Source organism: Procambarus clarkii, chromosome 26 (genome assembly GCF_040958095.1).
Source record: "Procambarus clarkii isolate CNS0578487 chromosome 26, FALCON_Pclarkii_2.0, whole genome shotgun sequence".
NCBI classification, from domain to species: Eukaryota; Metazoa; Arthropoda; class Malacostraca; order Decapoda; family Cambaridae; genus Procambarus; species Procambarus clarkii.
The window spans coordinates 7,581,598-7,597,770 of record NC_091175.1 but is presented as its reverse complement, the minus strand read 5'-3'; the positions used below and the strand labels follow the sequence as shown (position 1 = coordinate 7,597,770).

Below are 16,173 nucleotides of genomic sequence, written 5' to 3'. Positions count from 1 at the left end.
TTGCCTAAACAGGGAGGATTGTGTGCAATCCCTTTTCTTGTGGGAGTATACTCTACAAATAGCCTCATTTCTGGCTTCTCAGGTTTTAATCCTCTGTGCGGTCCACATTTGGAGCTGTGTTAAACATCCTCTCAGATAGCCTCTTCCTTTTCCATCCAATTTTAACAGTGGAAGGTAAATGGGGCCTTCTTCTGCTGGACTTACGAAACATTTGGTTTTATCCTCAAGTGGATCTGTTTGCTTCAGCATGGAATCAGCAGCTGCTAGTCAATGTGGCCCCATTTCCAAATCTTAAGGCTCTGGCAGTTGCTGTGTTTCATTTGAACTGAACTCGGCAATCTTTCCACTAACTTTTTCCTTCTGCCCAACTTCTCCTTCCTGTGTTGGGCCTCATCTGGGGCTTCTGGGGCTTCCATATGGCCAGTTTAATTGTGATGTCTGGCCCCTTCTCTCTTATTGTTTAACTTGATGAAGGCTGAATATTGCTACACTGGACTACATTATAGTCACAACAGAGATTATGTTTCCCCAGGTATTTACATGTACTGTATTGTTTTTTCTGTTATTACAGTAGTGATAAAATGAGCTCAGTAGATGAGGCATGTAACAAAGGTGGGAGAACAGTTATTTTGTTTGGCAGATATTATATTCTGTACCTGTGATTAATTTTAGAATTCTTGGGAGCATGATCAAGTCTTGCTAGTGCTGTATGGGTCATGCTCAGCTGTATATGCTTTACATTTATCGGTCAGCTGCCAACATGCAACATGATAAATGGCTTCGTCATTCTTAGGTGATGTACCTTAATTATTAATTACTGCAGTTACACATCTTATGCATGAAGTTTCCGGGATAATTGCAAAACATAATAGTAATAATGTGCACTAATGACAGAAGCTTACTAACAGCACAAATAAAAAGTCAGGAAAGCAAAGGGCATCTTATTTCCAGAGTTCTACGCTGGGGGGTCCAGGAAGAAGTTTTGCCACATCAAGGAAAATTCGATGTTGCCATGTGTGCTGATTGGTAGGTTAATTGTTGACTGGGTGAGCAGAAGACATTGGTAATCCATTCTGATTGTCAGGGGGGCAGATAGTGGCACTATCTTTTAGTCACCAGGGGCAGATAGTGGCACTACCTTCTAGTCACCAGGGGCAGATAGTGGCACTACTTTCAAGTCACCAAGGGTAGATAGTGGTAGTGCCTTCTAATCACCAGGGGCAGATAGTGGCATTACCTTTCTAGTCACCAGGGGCAGACAATGGCACTGCCTTCTAATCACCAGGGGCAGATAGTGGTGCTACCTTCTAGTCACCAGGGGCAGACAATGGCACTGCCTTCTAGTCACCAGGGGCAGACAGTGGCGCTACCTTCTAGTCACCAGGGGCAGACAGTGGCGCTACCTTCTAGTCACCAGGGGCAGACAGTGGCGCTACCTTCTAGTCACCAGGGGCAGACAGGGGCACTATCTTCTAGTCACCAGAAGCAGATAGTGGTAGTGCCTTCTAATCGGTAATTCCCTTCTAAATAGAGAATGTATTTAAGACTTCATGTTAAGCAAGTGTAGAGAATATATTTAAGACTTCTTGTTAAGCAAGTATAGGGAGTGTAGTTGAGACTTTACAGCAAGTGTAGAGACCAGTTATTGCCTTTCTGTAATTTGAATTAAAAAATTACAATAAATATTACTTAAATAAATAAGTATTGTACCAAGCTCAGTTATGTGGTTTGTATCACATTAGTACTTGTAGGTTTTAATTATGAGAAATACAAAATTTATTTGAAGAATTTTAAATGTCTCCACAATCATTCAGAACTTGAATACTGTATAGACTAGTTAAGGTTAGGAACTAGTTTTTTCCCTGCCCGTCTGACAATTAAAATACAAACTAATGTGAACTATTGCAATTAGATTCTAAAATTGTTAACTAAATCTGGAAACCACTGTCTTCTACAAGCTCATGTTCTACAAGCTTGTTAAACTGCTGTGAGCACCTTGCTCTTGTGTAATACAATATTTGGGTTTAAGCTGCATGTTTTCTGCGACTTATTTTTCATTCTAATTTATTTTAATTTATATTTTTCATCTGTAGTGAATATATATTTTTCTTAAAACAAGTAAAATATTAAACAATTTTTTTAGCATAATTACAGTAAATGTATTAGTAAAATAAAAATATAATTACTAAAGCTTGTATACAGTTGATGTTTTGCCTAAGACTCACGTGCTCTGGATCAAACATACAATGCGAGCAAGTAGGAAATACTTACATTAGGGTACCTTATCTTTAGGTGGTTCTAATGATCAGTATCTCTGTGGTCTGGTTTCTGACCGGGACCAAGATTGATCAAGCATTCACATGTCCACTTATGAAACCTATACTGTACATCTTTCCTCGATCATGATGGCTTAGTCTGTATTTGTTAAACAGTTTACGAGCTTTAAACATTTGCAACCCAAGGTTGTTATTGTTATAGACAACCTTGCATTGCTCTAGAACTTATAAATTGTTTAAGGGGCCTGGTGACTGAGGAGTATTTTTGTGAGGAAATTTAGGTGCACCTTCACCAGGCCTCCCCGCCCTTGATAAATGTAAATTATGGTAAGCCACCATGATTGAAGAAAGGTGTACAGGTTTTATAAGTGCACACTTAGTGCTTGATAACTGATACTGATGACCCTTTTGATAGTCTAAACCCCATCCACTCCATATCCTTTATCTCAGGGAATGAAGTGACACCTGCTTTACTTGCAACAAACTCATACATATCTGTTGAATTCGTTGGCAGATGTTGAAAATGTTCTTTTAAAATCATTAATGCAGGGAGATCAGTAAAATGTCTGGGAATTGATTCTACACTAGGCCAGTCCCTGAAGAGAAAGGTTTGTAGAAAAAACTGGGCTGAAAACATCCTGTCTCAAGCATCAGATATGGGTGTTGAAACCTTTATCATCAATGTATTATGGAACAATTACTGTACTACTAATTTTATAACCTGTAATGTATTTTCTTACAATATTTACAGTGTAATGCATGTTTTCACCACAATTTGAAAGTTATATATTTTCATTAAGGTTTTATAACTAAAATTAATTCATAATTATAATAATGAATCTAAATCCAGTACTATAATACTAATATTTACTTCCTTAATGACTGCCATGGGATTATAACTGACCAATCTTCCTAAAATTAACATACTAACTGTACATTAGTTTCTATACAAAATAGTTGTATAAAATTCCCATGAACAAAGAAAGGCAAAAAAAAAGAAAGATGGTTACGACAAGTATTGATATTGATATATCACACCATTGTGATTTCTTTGTGTTCGAAAGGATGGTGGAGAACACCATTATCAAGAGGCCGGAGTGTAGGCGGGTTATTCGTAAAAACCTGGTCTGGCTCTAGTTGGGGCCTCCAGAACTACTTCCCTACTGAATCCAGTAAAGTTCCGAGTTCAATAACTTTTGACCTATCATGGCCGAGATGGTACGACAAGTCTCTGGGAGTAACCAGAACGCTGGTTCAAGTCACTGCATTGCTCCAAACTGGTTTTCAAAAGTGAACTTTCGAAATTGTTATGGTACCTTTGTGTCCTTAACGTGAGTGTATACAGTACTGTACTCAAAATGCCGAACTATTTGAAAAGGGATTTTTTTTATTATGTTATGCATCACATATGACTTGATTAATTGTTTTGAATGTTTATTTGTTTGTATTATGCATGAATGTTGATTAGTTGCACTTAGTATTACAGTAATTGGAAGATTAATATCTATGGTGTGTCTGTGCACTTGAAATATTTACTGTAGTTGTTCATTTTGAGGATCTTTGTCATATTAGTTTTCAAAATTGCATGCTTTGGCATTATGCTGGGAAATTTATGTATTATGTGTTTCTAACCTCATGCTACATAACAATTTATAAATTAATATTAACAATTATTTAAATATTTTCATGCATATGAGTCTCAGTGGATTTAGTTTTTTAATTAGACTAGCCAGTAGCTTGAAAATAAAATGTTCAGAAAATGATAGACACAGTACTGTATGGGTAGTGCAGTCTATATAAATACATTTAATTAAGTAAAAATGCACTTGTACAGTAATAATAAATAGCATTCAGAGCATTGGTAGCCATTATAAATATAAGGGTACAGCATTTAAATTTTGTTATTAAATTTGACAGCTTATTTTTTGATGATGGGAGAGAGAGTTTGCTGTCAACCCTTCTGTGTGTGTTGCGTCCTGGAGGAACAGCCCTCGTCGTTGCTCCCTCTAGAAGTGGCACGTTCCAGAGGTTTGCCAGCATGTGTCGCCCACATTTTATGGTGGCTCTTGTTGATAAATATGATCACTTAGTTGACCAATACGTCCAGAAGGTAATGTTTACACAGTACTCTGTTTACAAAATAAAGATTTAAATTTTTTTAAATGTATTTTGACACTTGGATTTAGTATTTGCTAAGACTATCAGGGGGGGTACGTCATTCACAATATAGTAATGTATGCAAGATGTGCAAGAAATTTGCTTAATGAATTTGATATCCCAGCTATTCAGATTGGAATTGAGATCCAGTCATCTCACAATCATAAAAAAAATTGCTGGTTTTGTATTTGAGATAAATAAAAATAATTTAATTATGTGAGACGAGTGTAAGTTGTGGGAAAAATTTAAGCAGATTAAACACTTGAGTATATTTGGTGTGCTATAATATATGAAAACATTCAAGTATCTATTCTGTTTTCTTTTTCTGTGTATACTCATCATTAAACATTATTTATAATATTTGTGATCAAACTATACTATGCCATAGACTACTGTACACTCTTTCATAAAACAAAATAGATTGTTTTGGCTAATGTTAAGAAACTTGATGTTGGTAGTCAGTCTTCTCTAACATGTTTATCAATTCATCTGTGATTGCCATGGTAACTTTCCTGTTAACATTATTGTAAGTGCTTATATTTTATCTGCACATTTTAAATTAATTTTATTTTTATCACCAGAGTGCAATGGATCCATACTACAATGAGAATCTTCACTTTCCTCTTTTGATGATTCTCAAAAAGCTTGGGACCAACTAACTTCTGATTAAGAATTTCCAAGAAAGAGAGGTACAAGTACAGGTATTTGGAATATACAGTAATTTATTTCTTATTTCAAGTTAAACATGTTAAAACAATTCAGCTCTTGCTTGTATTTAGAATATTTTTGGTACCGACACAAAATTTTGAGGAACGTTGTTTAATCATATACAATACTGTGCTTCGTCTTTATATTACTGGAGAACACGAGTACGTTCCTATGTTTAGTAACATAATAATAATGTTATTATGTTTAGTAACACAACTTTTTCAGTTTCACTTTAACTCAGGTTCCTGTCTTTATTATATCAGTTAAACTGTTTCAAGAACAGAAAGAAAAGAACTGTTTTAAAAAAAGAAATTAATTTTTATGATTTATTGACTCGTTTATAAAAAGGATAAGTTTTAAGTCTGCCATTTTCATCATCATCCCTTATATCGCCTTCCTCCTGCATCAACAATGTTTGTATTCCTGTATTCAGCAGTGAACCAATTATAGTGATGTATTTATCTTTATCAGAGAGTGATAAACTAATGCATCAATTTCACTGAATTCAGTCTGTTATAGTAATTTTGTGGTCAGGTTCTTCATTTATTTTCTCTGCACATTTCATCATTTGCTTCTGTTCAGGTTTGTTGCTTGTCTTTAAAGCTTTTAAGAATTGGCATTATTTTAATCATTGTTATCAATTGTCGTCAGGGGGCCAGAGTTCCCTCCAACATTTCTATAGCATAGTAGATAACATGCTATCCCCGCATGAGACAGCGCATGGTCAGTTGCAACTTGATTAGGGTCCAGGATGGGCTGAAATGTCATCACATTCCTTTCTTTTCATATGTGTGAGTTGGGTTAATTATTTTGAGCCATATTATAATGATTTATTCCTTACATGGATGTATTGCTATACTTCCTCTAAGGGTACATCAGCAAAGTACAGTTTGGTGGCCAAAAATACAGAAAAATCATGCTTATTATAGACAAATTTCCTGTGTATTCAGCACAGATAAATTCACAAAATGTTTTCTACTTTCCTCTGCAACAAGCAGCTCATACCTTGCACTCTTTCATTTGACTAAGCCTGATCTTGCCACAAGTTACCAGAGTAATATGTGGTGGGTTTTCTCAAAAGATTTCTGTCTCATAGGCATTATAAATTTGCTCCATAGTGAAGCTTAGATACTTTCATTAACATTAACTATACCTCATCTTCTTCATAATTTCCTCACAATATAGTTCTGTATTCAGCTGCCTCCTTCATGTCAGCATGCAACTGTTCACCAAAAACCTAAAATTCTTGAACCTTAGCAGCCATTCATTTGAACAATCAGTTTTCCATATTTCAATTTCTATATGGAATTCCTCATCTTTGCCATTATCACGGGGCTGAAACACCTTCACTTTATTTCTGCAAGTAATTATCAAATGAAGGCACCAAGTCGAGACTTAATTTCTGTAGGAATCACTCGGGTCCACAAAATATTTTTTGTATTTCAAGAACCTTAGTGGATTGAGAGGTAGCAGAAAAATATTTAATTGCTAGGTTAATATTCTAGCATTTAATATCTCATTTTAATTTCTTCACTAACTTGACTTTCAAAACTAATGTTAATGAAACATATTTCCAATAACACCACTAATTCCAATTGGTTTTGATCCTAAACCAGACAGTGCAGTTGAAATGAACATAACCCTCTTCGTTGTTTTATGACACTCTCGCAAGCACACGCTCAAATCCACAAGACTGTAGAGTTAGGTTTGTGTCTGATACATTGGGGTGTATTCCGGGGAGCTTTCTTATTAGAAAAGTCAGAATGGCAAAATTTTGGAGGAGACTGGAGACCAAGGGTTAGGGGGTGTGTTGCAGAAACATGTGGAGGAAGGAAATAGTTATCCAAAGACGGCACCAAGCCAACTACACCGAACAAAAACAGTGAAGGAGGCCTGACTTGAGCTGCAGAGTCTATAGACTGCAGCTATTAATACAGACTTGTGACAGCTTGGGGAACAATTTATTAGACAAAGTTGCTTGTGAGTGTTGGTGGTCACCACCCACAAATGACATCTGTTTCATCTTACATTAATTTCATTGCAGTATCTGATAATGCTGATAATGTTTCTCACAATTTTGTACTGTATAGTGTTAGGTGAAAAACTCTGCATTATTTTGTTTATTTAAATTGTTTGACAAGATAACTTATCTGTTAAATTTGTTATGTTATTTTGATAGTCACAATGTTTCAGATAGTGGATAATGGATGTGGAACTGTATACTGTATGTGGGTTAACAAGCACCAGTACATTAGTATATTTTAATACATATACTGTATGTAGTTGTAGCACTTGTAGCTCAACATCCTCAGGTACCCATTTATATTACGGGCACAGTATTCTCTATGCTGTTGTGGTACTGGTACTTGTGACTTAACATCCTCCGGTACCCGAGTATATTGTGGTGCTTCTGTGCTATTGTGGTACAGTACTAATAGCTTACCACAACACCCTCATGTCTTATTAATTATTCTACTCAAGTTAAGTACTGTGTATAACAGTAGTGAACAGCCTATCAAGTACATTTATTGAGACAAGAAAATACATCTCAAAGGGATAAAGTAGCTTAGGCTATTTCTACCCCCTGAACAGCCTATCACTGACAAAAATCTATCTATAATTGTTCTATTAAAATATATTTTGGCCTAGCTGCTGCCAGCTAACTGAAATAAAATGTGATTGTTGATGTCAAAATCTATGATTAGTATTTGGCTTTTTGCAATGTTTCAATATGATGCAAGTTTCAATTTTCTTTTCAAATATCTGGGTGCCTATTTATCTACAATTCACAATTATACTTTCGTGTAAAAGGTAAAACTTATTTGTTGCCATTAGTGATTTGCGTTTGAGCTCACTTTTAAATTAATGATGCATATCAAAGTCCAAACTTTATCTTGAATTTCAGTAATGCTTGAAAGGCCTCATAAGAAATTTGTAGGGTATATTAAAAACTTTACATTTTCAATTAAATTATTCCATTAAACTTGAAACTGGACAGATAAAATTGGTGCTAAGATACAGAGTTATTGCACTTAATTTTTAATATATTAGGTGCTTGCTTGATTCTAAGAATTGGGTGGGCTAGTATGGCACCATTCTCTCAAGTGTATCTGCATCTGAAGTTTGTCATCTTTATAATGTTGTTTTCTTGCAATGTAAGCCTGTTATAGTGTAAGGAGTTACCAATGTGTTGTGAAGAAGCAAACCTAAATGCTTATTTGGGGTTTATATTGTGTGTTTGCAATGTTGACTGTTTGATCAAGAATAATATACTATACTTTCTAAAACTGTTCCATATATTTGGTACAAATTTTGGCTATTTTCAAAGTTATGAATCCTTATTGAGGTAATCCTCATTCTTGTCACACATTTTTGTTTTTATTGTAATCAAATTTAAATTCCCTCATTCTCTGTATACATTCTTGATTTTCAATGGAAGCAAGTATCAACTGCATCTTCTATGTGATAGCCAAACAAGCATGTTAAATTCTTTGTCAAATATTTGAGGCCAAAGAAGCATGTGATATTCTTTAGCAAATATTTGAGGTGCTCCAGCATGAGTCTTCAACAATGGAAAGTATCACAGATATTTTGAGGAGGAGGAGACAACCGCACATCAGAAAATGAAGCAACGATAATAATTCAGTCCATTCTGGACTGAAACGACTTGATAATGGTCCAGGACGGACTGAAACGTGTTACTTTTTCGTGTTCTGATATGTGATTTGGTCATCATATCTTCAGCCACATTATTGTGACTCATCATCTGCATCTTGAGAAGATTGTACTTATGGTTGCTACTTAAGAAAGGGAAGCTGTCAAATAGAACTGAGCATCAGACACAAAATAGATATAGATTTTTATAGGTTTAACCCTTAAACAGCAGTTATGGAGAAATGATTATACCAGCCTATGCACAAAAAATAAAACAATTAAAAAAAGACTATTTTTCATGATAGAATTATTAATTTGTATGCAAAATATAAGAAAAATAAGAAAATAAGTGAATATTTATTGTTTCACTGGGTGGAGGTACGCTCTGCCACTTGTCAACGCCCGGTGCTCAACTTTGCTGACACTTCCTGATTTATTCTCTGATGTTTCACTGATTGTTTTATCACTAGCTTTTCTTTATTTACATCCACAGAGAGCTTTTATATCCATATTTGCATCATACATGTAAAACAAAGACAATAATTGTTTAGATCATCATATGATGATGACTGCATTCCTTTAGTAACATTCATGACAATAACTGTATTTGTACCTTGAAATGGTAGCAGGATTTTTTCATGAGTCAAGGTAAACTCCATTACATCCACATAGACCTATTATATCCATATTTGCATCATACATGTAAAACCCAGACAATAATTGTCCGATATTTATGATTTTTTTTGCAGAGATATTCCTGCACGGGCCTAAGCCTCTAGCTGGCCCACTATATATGATGATAACCACATTACCCTGTGAATCAACAGTTGATAAATGCTGCCTAAGGGTTAAACAAATTTATTTGCATTCCTGAGAGTTGCTTTCCTGACCTGTGACAATAAGGGTTTGGCTAAGCACCATAAGTATTATAAAAGTAATTTTTGTTCCATTGTAAATTACTAAACTTTGTTCATTTGTTTAGCTTATACAAATGGGAAAATTAAAAGTGTAGATATTTATTGTTTTGCACAGAACAGAGCATATTCACTTGTTTGGGGCTTTTGGATGTTTGATGTGAAAGGTGAATGACTCGAGACGGCTGTTTATATATACTCATGGTAATTTGGTAATTATGTTCAGCATTAATTGTTGTGTGTAAGTTACACACACTTTTGTGAATTCTGTACAAATATGTGTAAATGTTTCAAACATAGCATAATAATAATAATGTCAAAGTGCATCTTATTTTGTGGCCTGTTGTAATGAAACTATGTGCTTTATACATTGTTAAAAAACTTAAAAGGAATTTGATTATTGTAATCAAAGGATTTAAATGTTGTTATAATCCTGAAATGCATTTTGAGTCTGCATTATTCCTGCATATTAAAAGACATAAACTTAGGCTGTGACAATCAATAAGAATGTAGAACTAGTCAAGTCAGGCAGGACTCAACATGCACTGGAGAATTGTTTCAATTGTTTTGTAAATAAAGTATGTGAAATAAGGTGGCATATTATTTGTTAATAGTTGTTAACTGTTATAAAAGTAGCTTTAATTTTTGTCACATTTTGTCTGTTAATATAACGATGATTGTTTAAGTGTATTAACAGTCAAATCTGACCAGACAATGTGTGCATTCCTGTTCCACATCACAAATGTTAATGGTGCTGCAAATAACATTATGAAGTCAAATGTATATGTAACTATCATTGAAGCCTTGTATGTATGTATTTATCAGAGCACTAGGCAGGGTTCGACCACTCGCATGCAGGGTCACTGCGCACACCACTCTAGCCACTATACAATAAGTTCCTAGGCAAGGGAGCCTAGAAGCTGCATCATGCAGCCTAACCTAACCTACACCTAGCTGGAAAATCACTATAGTAACCAGATGCTAAAAACATTTCCATTCTCTTATCTTAGAAAATGAAGTAAACAAGAATATGAAATTGACATTCATACATCATAACTGATAAATGCAAATTTTACTTAATTAAAACAAACACACACACACACAAAGAACATTGTGCAAGGAGCCTATGCTATGCTTTCTAACTTCAGAATTGCTTTTAAATACATGGATGGCGATATACTAAAGAAATTGTTCATGACTTTTGTTAGGCCAAAGTTAGAATATGCAGCTGTTGTGTGGTGCCCATATCTTAAGAAGCACATCAACAAACTGGAAAAGGTGCAAAGACATGCTACTAAGTGGCTCCCAGAACTGAAGGGCAAGAGCTACGAGGAGAGGTTAGAAGCATTAAATATGCCAAAACTAGAAGACAGAAGAAAAAGAGGTGATATGATCACTACGTACAAAATAGTAACAGGAATTGATAAAATCGACAGGGAAGATTTCCTGAGACCTGGAACTTCAAGAACAAGAGGTCATAGATTTAAACTAGCTAAACACAGATGCCGAAGAAATATAAGAAAATTCACCTTCGCAAATAAGAGTGGTAGACGGTTGGAACAAGTTAAGTGAGAAGGTGGTGGAGGCCAAGACCGTCAGTAGTTTCAAAGCGTTATATGACAAAGAGTGCTGGGAAGACGGGACACCACGAGCGTAGCTCTCATCCTGTAACTACACTTAGGTAATTAAACACACACACACACACACATACACTTTAGATGGAGTATGTACTCTGCAATTCTTGCGTCCTCGAACGATTGTACCATTTAAGTTTTGGAGTCCAGGTTGACCTGGTGCATGGATCGACTCGAGCACCAAATGTTGTGCCATGGATCAGGGCTCATCCTACCTATAACAATCCCTGGTCTAGTATATACAGTATACTGTACTGTATATTCCATGGGGGCTTTAAATTATGAAATTCCATGGATTCGGCTTGCCACTTTTCATCTTAAGAGATTCTGGGGTCGTCAAGGGAGCTGACACCTTTTTAATGGAAGCATAGGGCTGATCTTGACCCACCTGTGTTGGTCCTACACCCCTTCCACCAATAACCCTGTAAAGTTGAGTTAGGTTAGCTCCCAAGCATCTGGCCTACATCCTTGGATAGATATATACTGTATATCCAGTATGTATATATGTATCCATAAAAGAGAATGGTCTTGGGTAGGGGGACTTATAGGCTGGTTCAGGTTGATCCTATTGGTCCTATTAAGATGGGGGTGAGGAGATACTGTATGACCTATAGTGGAAAGTGGCTGGCCGAGTCCCTAGATTCCTTGACAAATGCCAGTCATAAGTGCAGAGGACATGATGACCAAACCACACACCAGAGGATGATAAAATGACGTTTCGGTCCTTCCTGGACCATTATCAAGTCATATGTAGTCCAGGTCTAAGATGGACCAAAATGTCCTCATTTCTTCATCTTCTGGTGTGTGGTTTGGTCACCAGTCATAAGTAGCTTGGTGAAATCATGATCCAATTGTTGCTCTCAGGGTTTATACATGGAGTCGACCCTAGCACTGGATTGAAATGAGCACCTCCCTCTCCCTCTCTCTCCCCCCTCTCTTTCTTTCTTTCTCTCTGTCTCCCTCCCCCTCCCCCTCCCCCTGTGTGTGTGTGAGTAATTATCTAAATTTAGTTACAGGAGGCAATCCATCCTCTGAATTGACAGTACAGTTTAAGACTAAGTGTAATAAGTACATTTCCTTACTGTCATACAGTACATAATTGCACTTATGGGGCTGTTACATTTACCTCTCCATTTATTCTCCTCGTTTTCTGTTAAGACACTCAGAATTTAGGATGAAGTTTTCAAGTTCAATTTGCTATACACAAGAATTAAATATCAGGAATTTCTTTTTCAGTTTTATTAAACAAATAAAACTGTAATATCAATATAGCTATAGGTTAAGTACTAATTGTAATTAAGAAACAATAAAATGCTTATCTTCAAACACTAAGAAGGTTAGGTTAGGTCATGGTTTTCTTTTCAGCTTTTCAGGTAAACTCAAATATTCACAATATATTTGACACTACAGTACGGTTTAATACTAAGTGAAAATAAGTACAATTCCTGACTGCTATGAATAGTACATCATTGCACTTACTTGTGCTGTTACATTTACCTCCCCATTTTTGGAGGACAGGCTGGATTTTGGCCTCCACCACTTTCTCACTTAACTTGTTTCAACTACCTACCACTTTGTTTGCAAAAGAAAATGTTCTAATATTTTTTTCGACACCTTTGTTTTCTTAGCTTGAATCTGTCTCCTTCATGTTTGTGAAGTTGCTGGCTTCAGGCATTCCTCTTAGTCAATTTCGTTAATTCCTGTTAGTATTTTGTAAGTGGTGACCATATCGCCTCTTTCTTTTATCTTTTAGTTTTGGTATGTTTAATGCCTTTAGTCTCTCCTTGTAACTTTTGTTTTTCAGTTCCAGAAGCCATTTTGTAGCATGCCATTGTACCTTTCCAGTTTATTAATGTGCTTCTTGAGATTTGGGCACCATACAAATGCTGCATATTCCAATTTCGATCTCACAAAAGTCACGAACAGTTTCTTTAGTATTTCACCATCCATATAATTAGATGTGTGTGTGTGTGTGTGTGTATATACACTGGCTTAGAGTACTATATTATTATACAGTACATATCTTATAATACCGCATGTGTTGTTGTAACAGGTAAATGTAATAATTAAAGACATAACTATGAAACCTGTTTTAGCTTATACTTTATACAGTACAATATGTGTCATTGTTCATTGATATACAAATTGTTGACACTTTTCCAAGACTGTATGCTTAAGAAAACTAGTTGGTGTGCATATGAGTAATTCTGAAATAGATAACGTAGTTAGATGCTATTTCTCTCTTAACAGATTTAATAATTTGTATTTCCTACAGAAAGCTGTCATTAATGACAGCCAAGATTTGCATAAGCAATCATTACTATAAATACAATTTAAGGTAGTGAAGATTTGTTGTTAAACAGTACTGTAAATTAAATTTCTTTAATGGTTACATAAATCTAAGTTCCTTATCTTGTTCTGTTCTGTTTGTGTTCCAGAATATGTAGATGTTAACAATGGCAGCACAATATTATATAATTTGACTGAAAATACCAGACCTTCTCGTATCCATTAAAACTTTTTTAATTTACTTTTATAGGCCTTTGATTTCAATTAGTTATGCTTTTCAAGAATTTTGAGAGTTGAATGTTAAAAGCTCAAAAAGGCACGTGGAGTTATTCCATGTCAAATTTTGGATATGCGTTATTATGGTAGTCAAAATACAAATTTTGGATAATAAGATGCATGAATGCAGAATACATACTGTTGACTTTCTAGTATTCTGGTATGTAGAATGCTCTTATGAATCTTATGAATATTCAAATGAGCCTTTGACTTCAAGGAAAAAGACTGATTATTCAAGTGTACGAGTCTCTGGTGCACTCCCATCTCAACAACCGTGCCTTCAAAAGGCTAGATCTGTTTTGTTCAGCAGTGACAAAAATTATCTCTGAACCAAGTCAACTCTATACCATGAAATGTTAAGGGCCTCATTTCTAACAACACTATAAACTAGACTACATCATTATGGACATATTTGTGTAAATCACTGATGTAGAGCAGCGCAAGTTTTGCTAATCCTTTTCAAATTATTACAATATTGCTAACATAAATACATTTAAATTATTCAAGGTATTAACTAATAAAGTCAAGGTATTATAACCTATTGCTAAAACCCACAATCAACAAGCCCTAAGACAGGTAAAATCTGAAATGAATGACATTAAAATATATTGGATGGCTAAATTTAGGTTGATTCTATTTTTGAAATCTCGCTGATATTTGTCTATGGCTTGCGAATATTGAGAGACAAGTTATAATGGTTGTGCTTATTCAGTCATATTCATATGATTTTGATTGTTGAAAACCATGTTCTCGTGGTTCTTGAGAGTTGTTCTTTTGGACAGAAATTTATTACGTGCCATAATTTCGATAACTGGACAGTAAAATGTGCAAAGCACTTGGCAATGTATACAAAATGCTAGTGGGCTATGATAAGTGTTTAAGGGACACCAGATTGTGTTCTGGGTATCTTCAAAATACTTGAGCATTGAAGTAGCATGACAATAAATACGGTAACTTTTTTTCTCCATCTACCCTAAAATTTGGAGCATTCTGGCTGCTGAAAAAACTTGCACATTTAAATAAGTAACATAACACTCATAGCACTGGAGTAGTATATGATGAAGCCATGTGTGTGGCCGACATTGTCAAGGTATAAAGTAATTATATTTTCAAGTACTAAACACGGGTAAAGGTTTTACAGTTAAATAGGTATTTTTGCAGCTTTTATGATCTATTGTAATTTACTAAGAGTACTAAGTATTTAAAAAAAGAAAAGTTTGTGCAAAGGTGAGCAGATCTACAAATAGTGTAATTATTTTTTTACATTACAAAAGTATTGGATGTTGAGTTTAAGATCATTAAAAATATAAATATTTACCATTACATAGAACACAGATTTCACTAATTTTCATGTCCCAGCATAGTATATTAAGCTGTAGAGCTTTAGTCCATATTCATTTTCACTTATATGATCATCAGATAAAGATGAAACATGGCTTCAAGGACAACAGGAGAGAGGGAGCTTACTCTTATCCATAGAAAAATATTTTTGGTTGTGTGGGCCACTTGTTTAAATTTAGTATCACCTTTCCATTGATAATACTTGACAACTATGATAATGATGGCTTTTGAAATACAGTATTAATATCTTAGTATTTATGTACTGTAATTTATATTTATGTAGTATGTATTTACTTTGATGTTTTTTGTACAGTTGTCTCATTGTTATATTTTTAATTTAGATTTTAATGACCCTTAACAATTAGGGAAACTATTTTACAACTTCTCTAAGGTACATCTCAGGAACAATTAGATGAAGTCAAAAATAATATTTAATACCTAAAAGTAATGGCTATAGGTGCTTCAATGTGCACAATGTCTGTATAAGCTAATGCCAGCACTGAGTAGCTGGGCTCTGCATTTAATTTGCTATAAACAATATAATGGACTGCTAATGACCACCACGCAAGAAGAGGCATCTTCTTCTTTTAGTCTTAAATAAATCTTTGCAAGTTAATCCAATTGTTTTATTGTTCACTTTTGTATGCAGTGTATCAAGCACACAGTGTAATTTGCTTTTTATACAATCTAAACTGCTTATAGTTCTTCAGGGAAAAAATAAAGAGAAGAGAGAATGGAAATTTATACTTCATTATCACAATCTTATTTCAGAGTTTCAAAGAGATGAAGGTGGTACAGTATTAGTTTAGTGAGAATAGAAGAGGAATAAAGGAAAATAAATTAAATATATGGTATTCAGAATAACACGCATGCATTATTATTATTATTATTTTACAGTACATTGCTTCCCCCTCCCACCTCCCC

General features: G+C 34.9%; 1 protein-coding gene across 3 annotated transcripts in view; it reads left to right on the top strand.

Moving 5' to 3' along the window:
* Nucleotides 1-15,865, top strand: part of LOC123756734 (calmodulin-lysine N-methyltransferase) — a 39,582-nt gene extending 23,717 nt beyond the window's left edge. Inside the window, exons 6-9 of one of the 3 annotated variants that reach the window (XM_069331828.1) lie at nucleotides 952-1,026; nucleotides 4,194-4,386; nucleotides 5,015-5,134; nucleotides 9,545-15,865. In XM_069331828.1, coding sequence (XP_069187929.1) covers nucleotides 952-1,026; nucleotides 4,194-4,386; nucleotides 5,015-5,092 — 346 coding nt within the window. In that variant the 3' untranslated portion in view covers nucleotides 5,093-5,134; nucleotides 9,545-15,865. Of the gene's footprint in view, nucleotides 1-951; nucleotides 1,027-4,193; nucleotides 4,387-5,014 lie in introns of all 3 variants that reach the window. The other 2 variants (XM_045740017.2, XM_045740018.2) reach the window with 2 other exon arrangements.
* The last annotated feature ends 308 nt before the right edge of the window (nucleotides 15,866-16,173 follow it).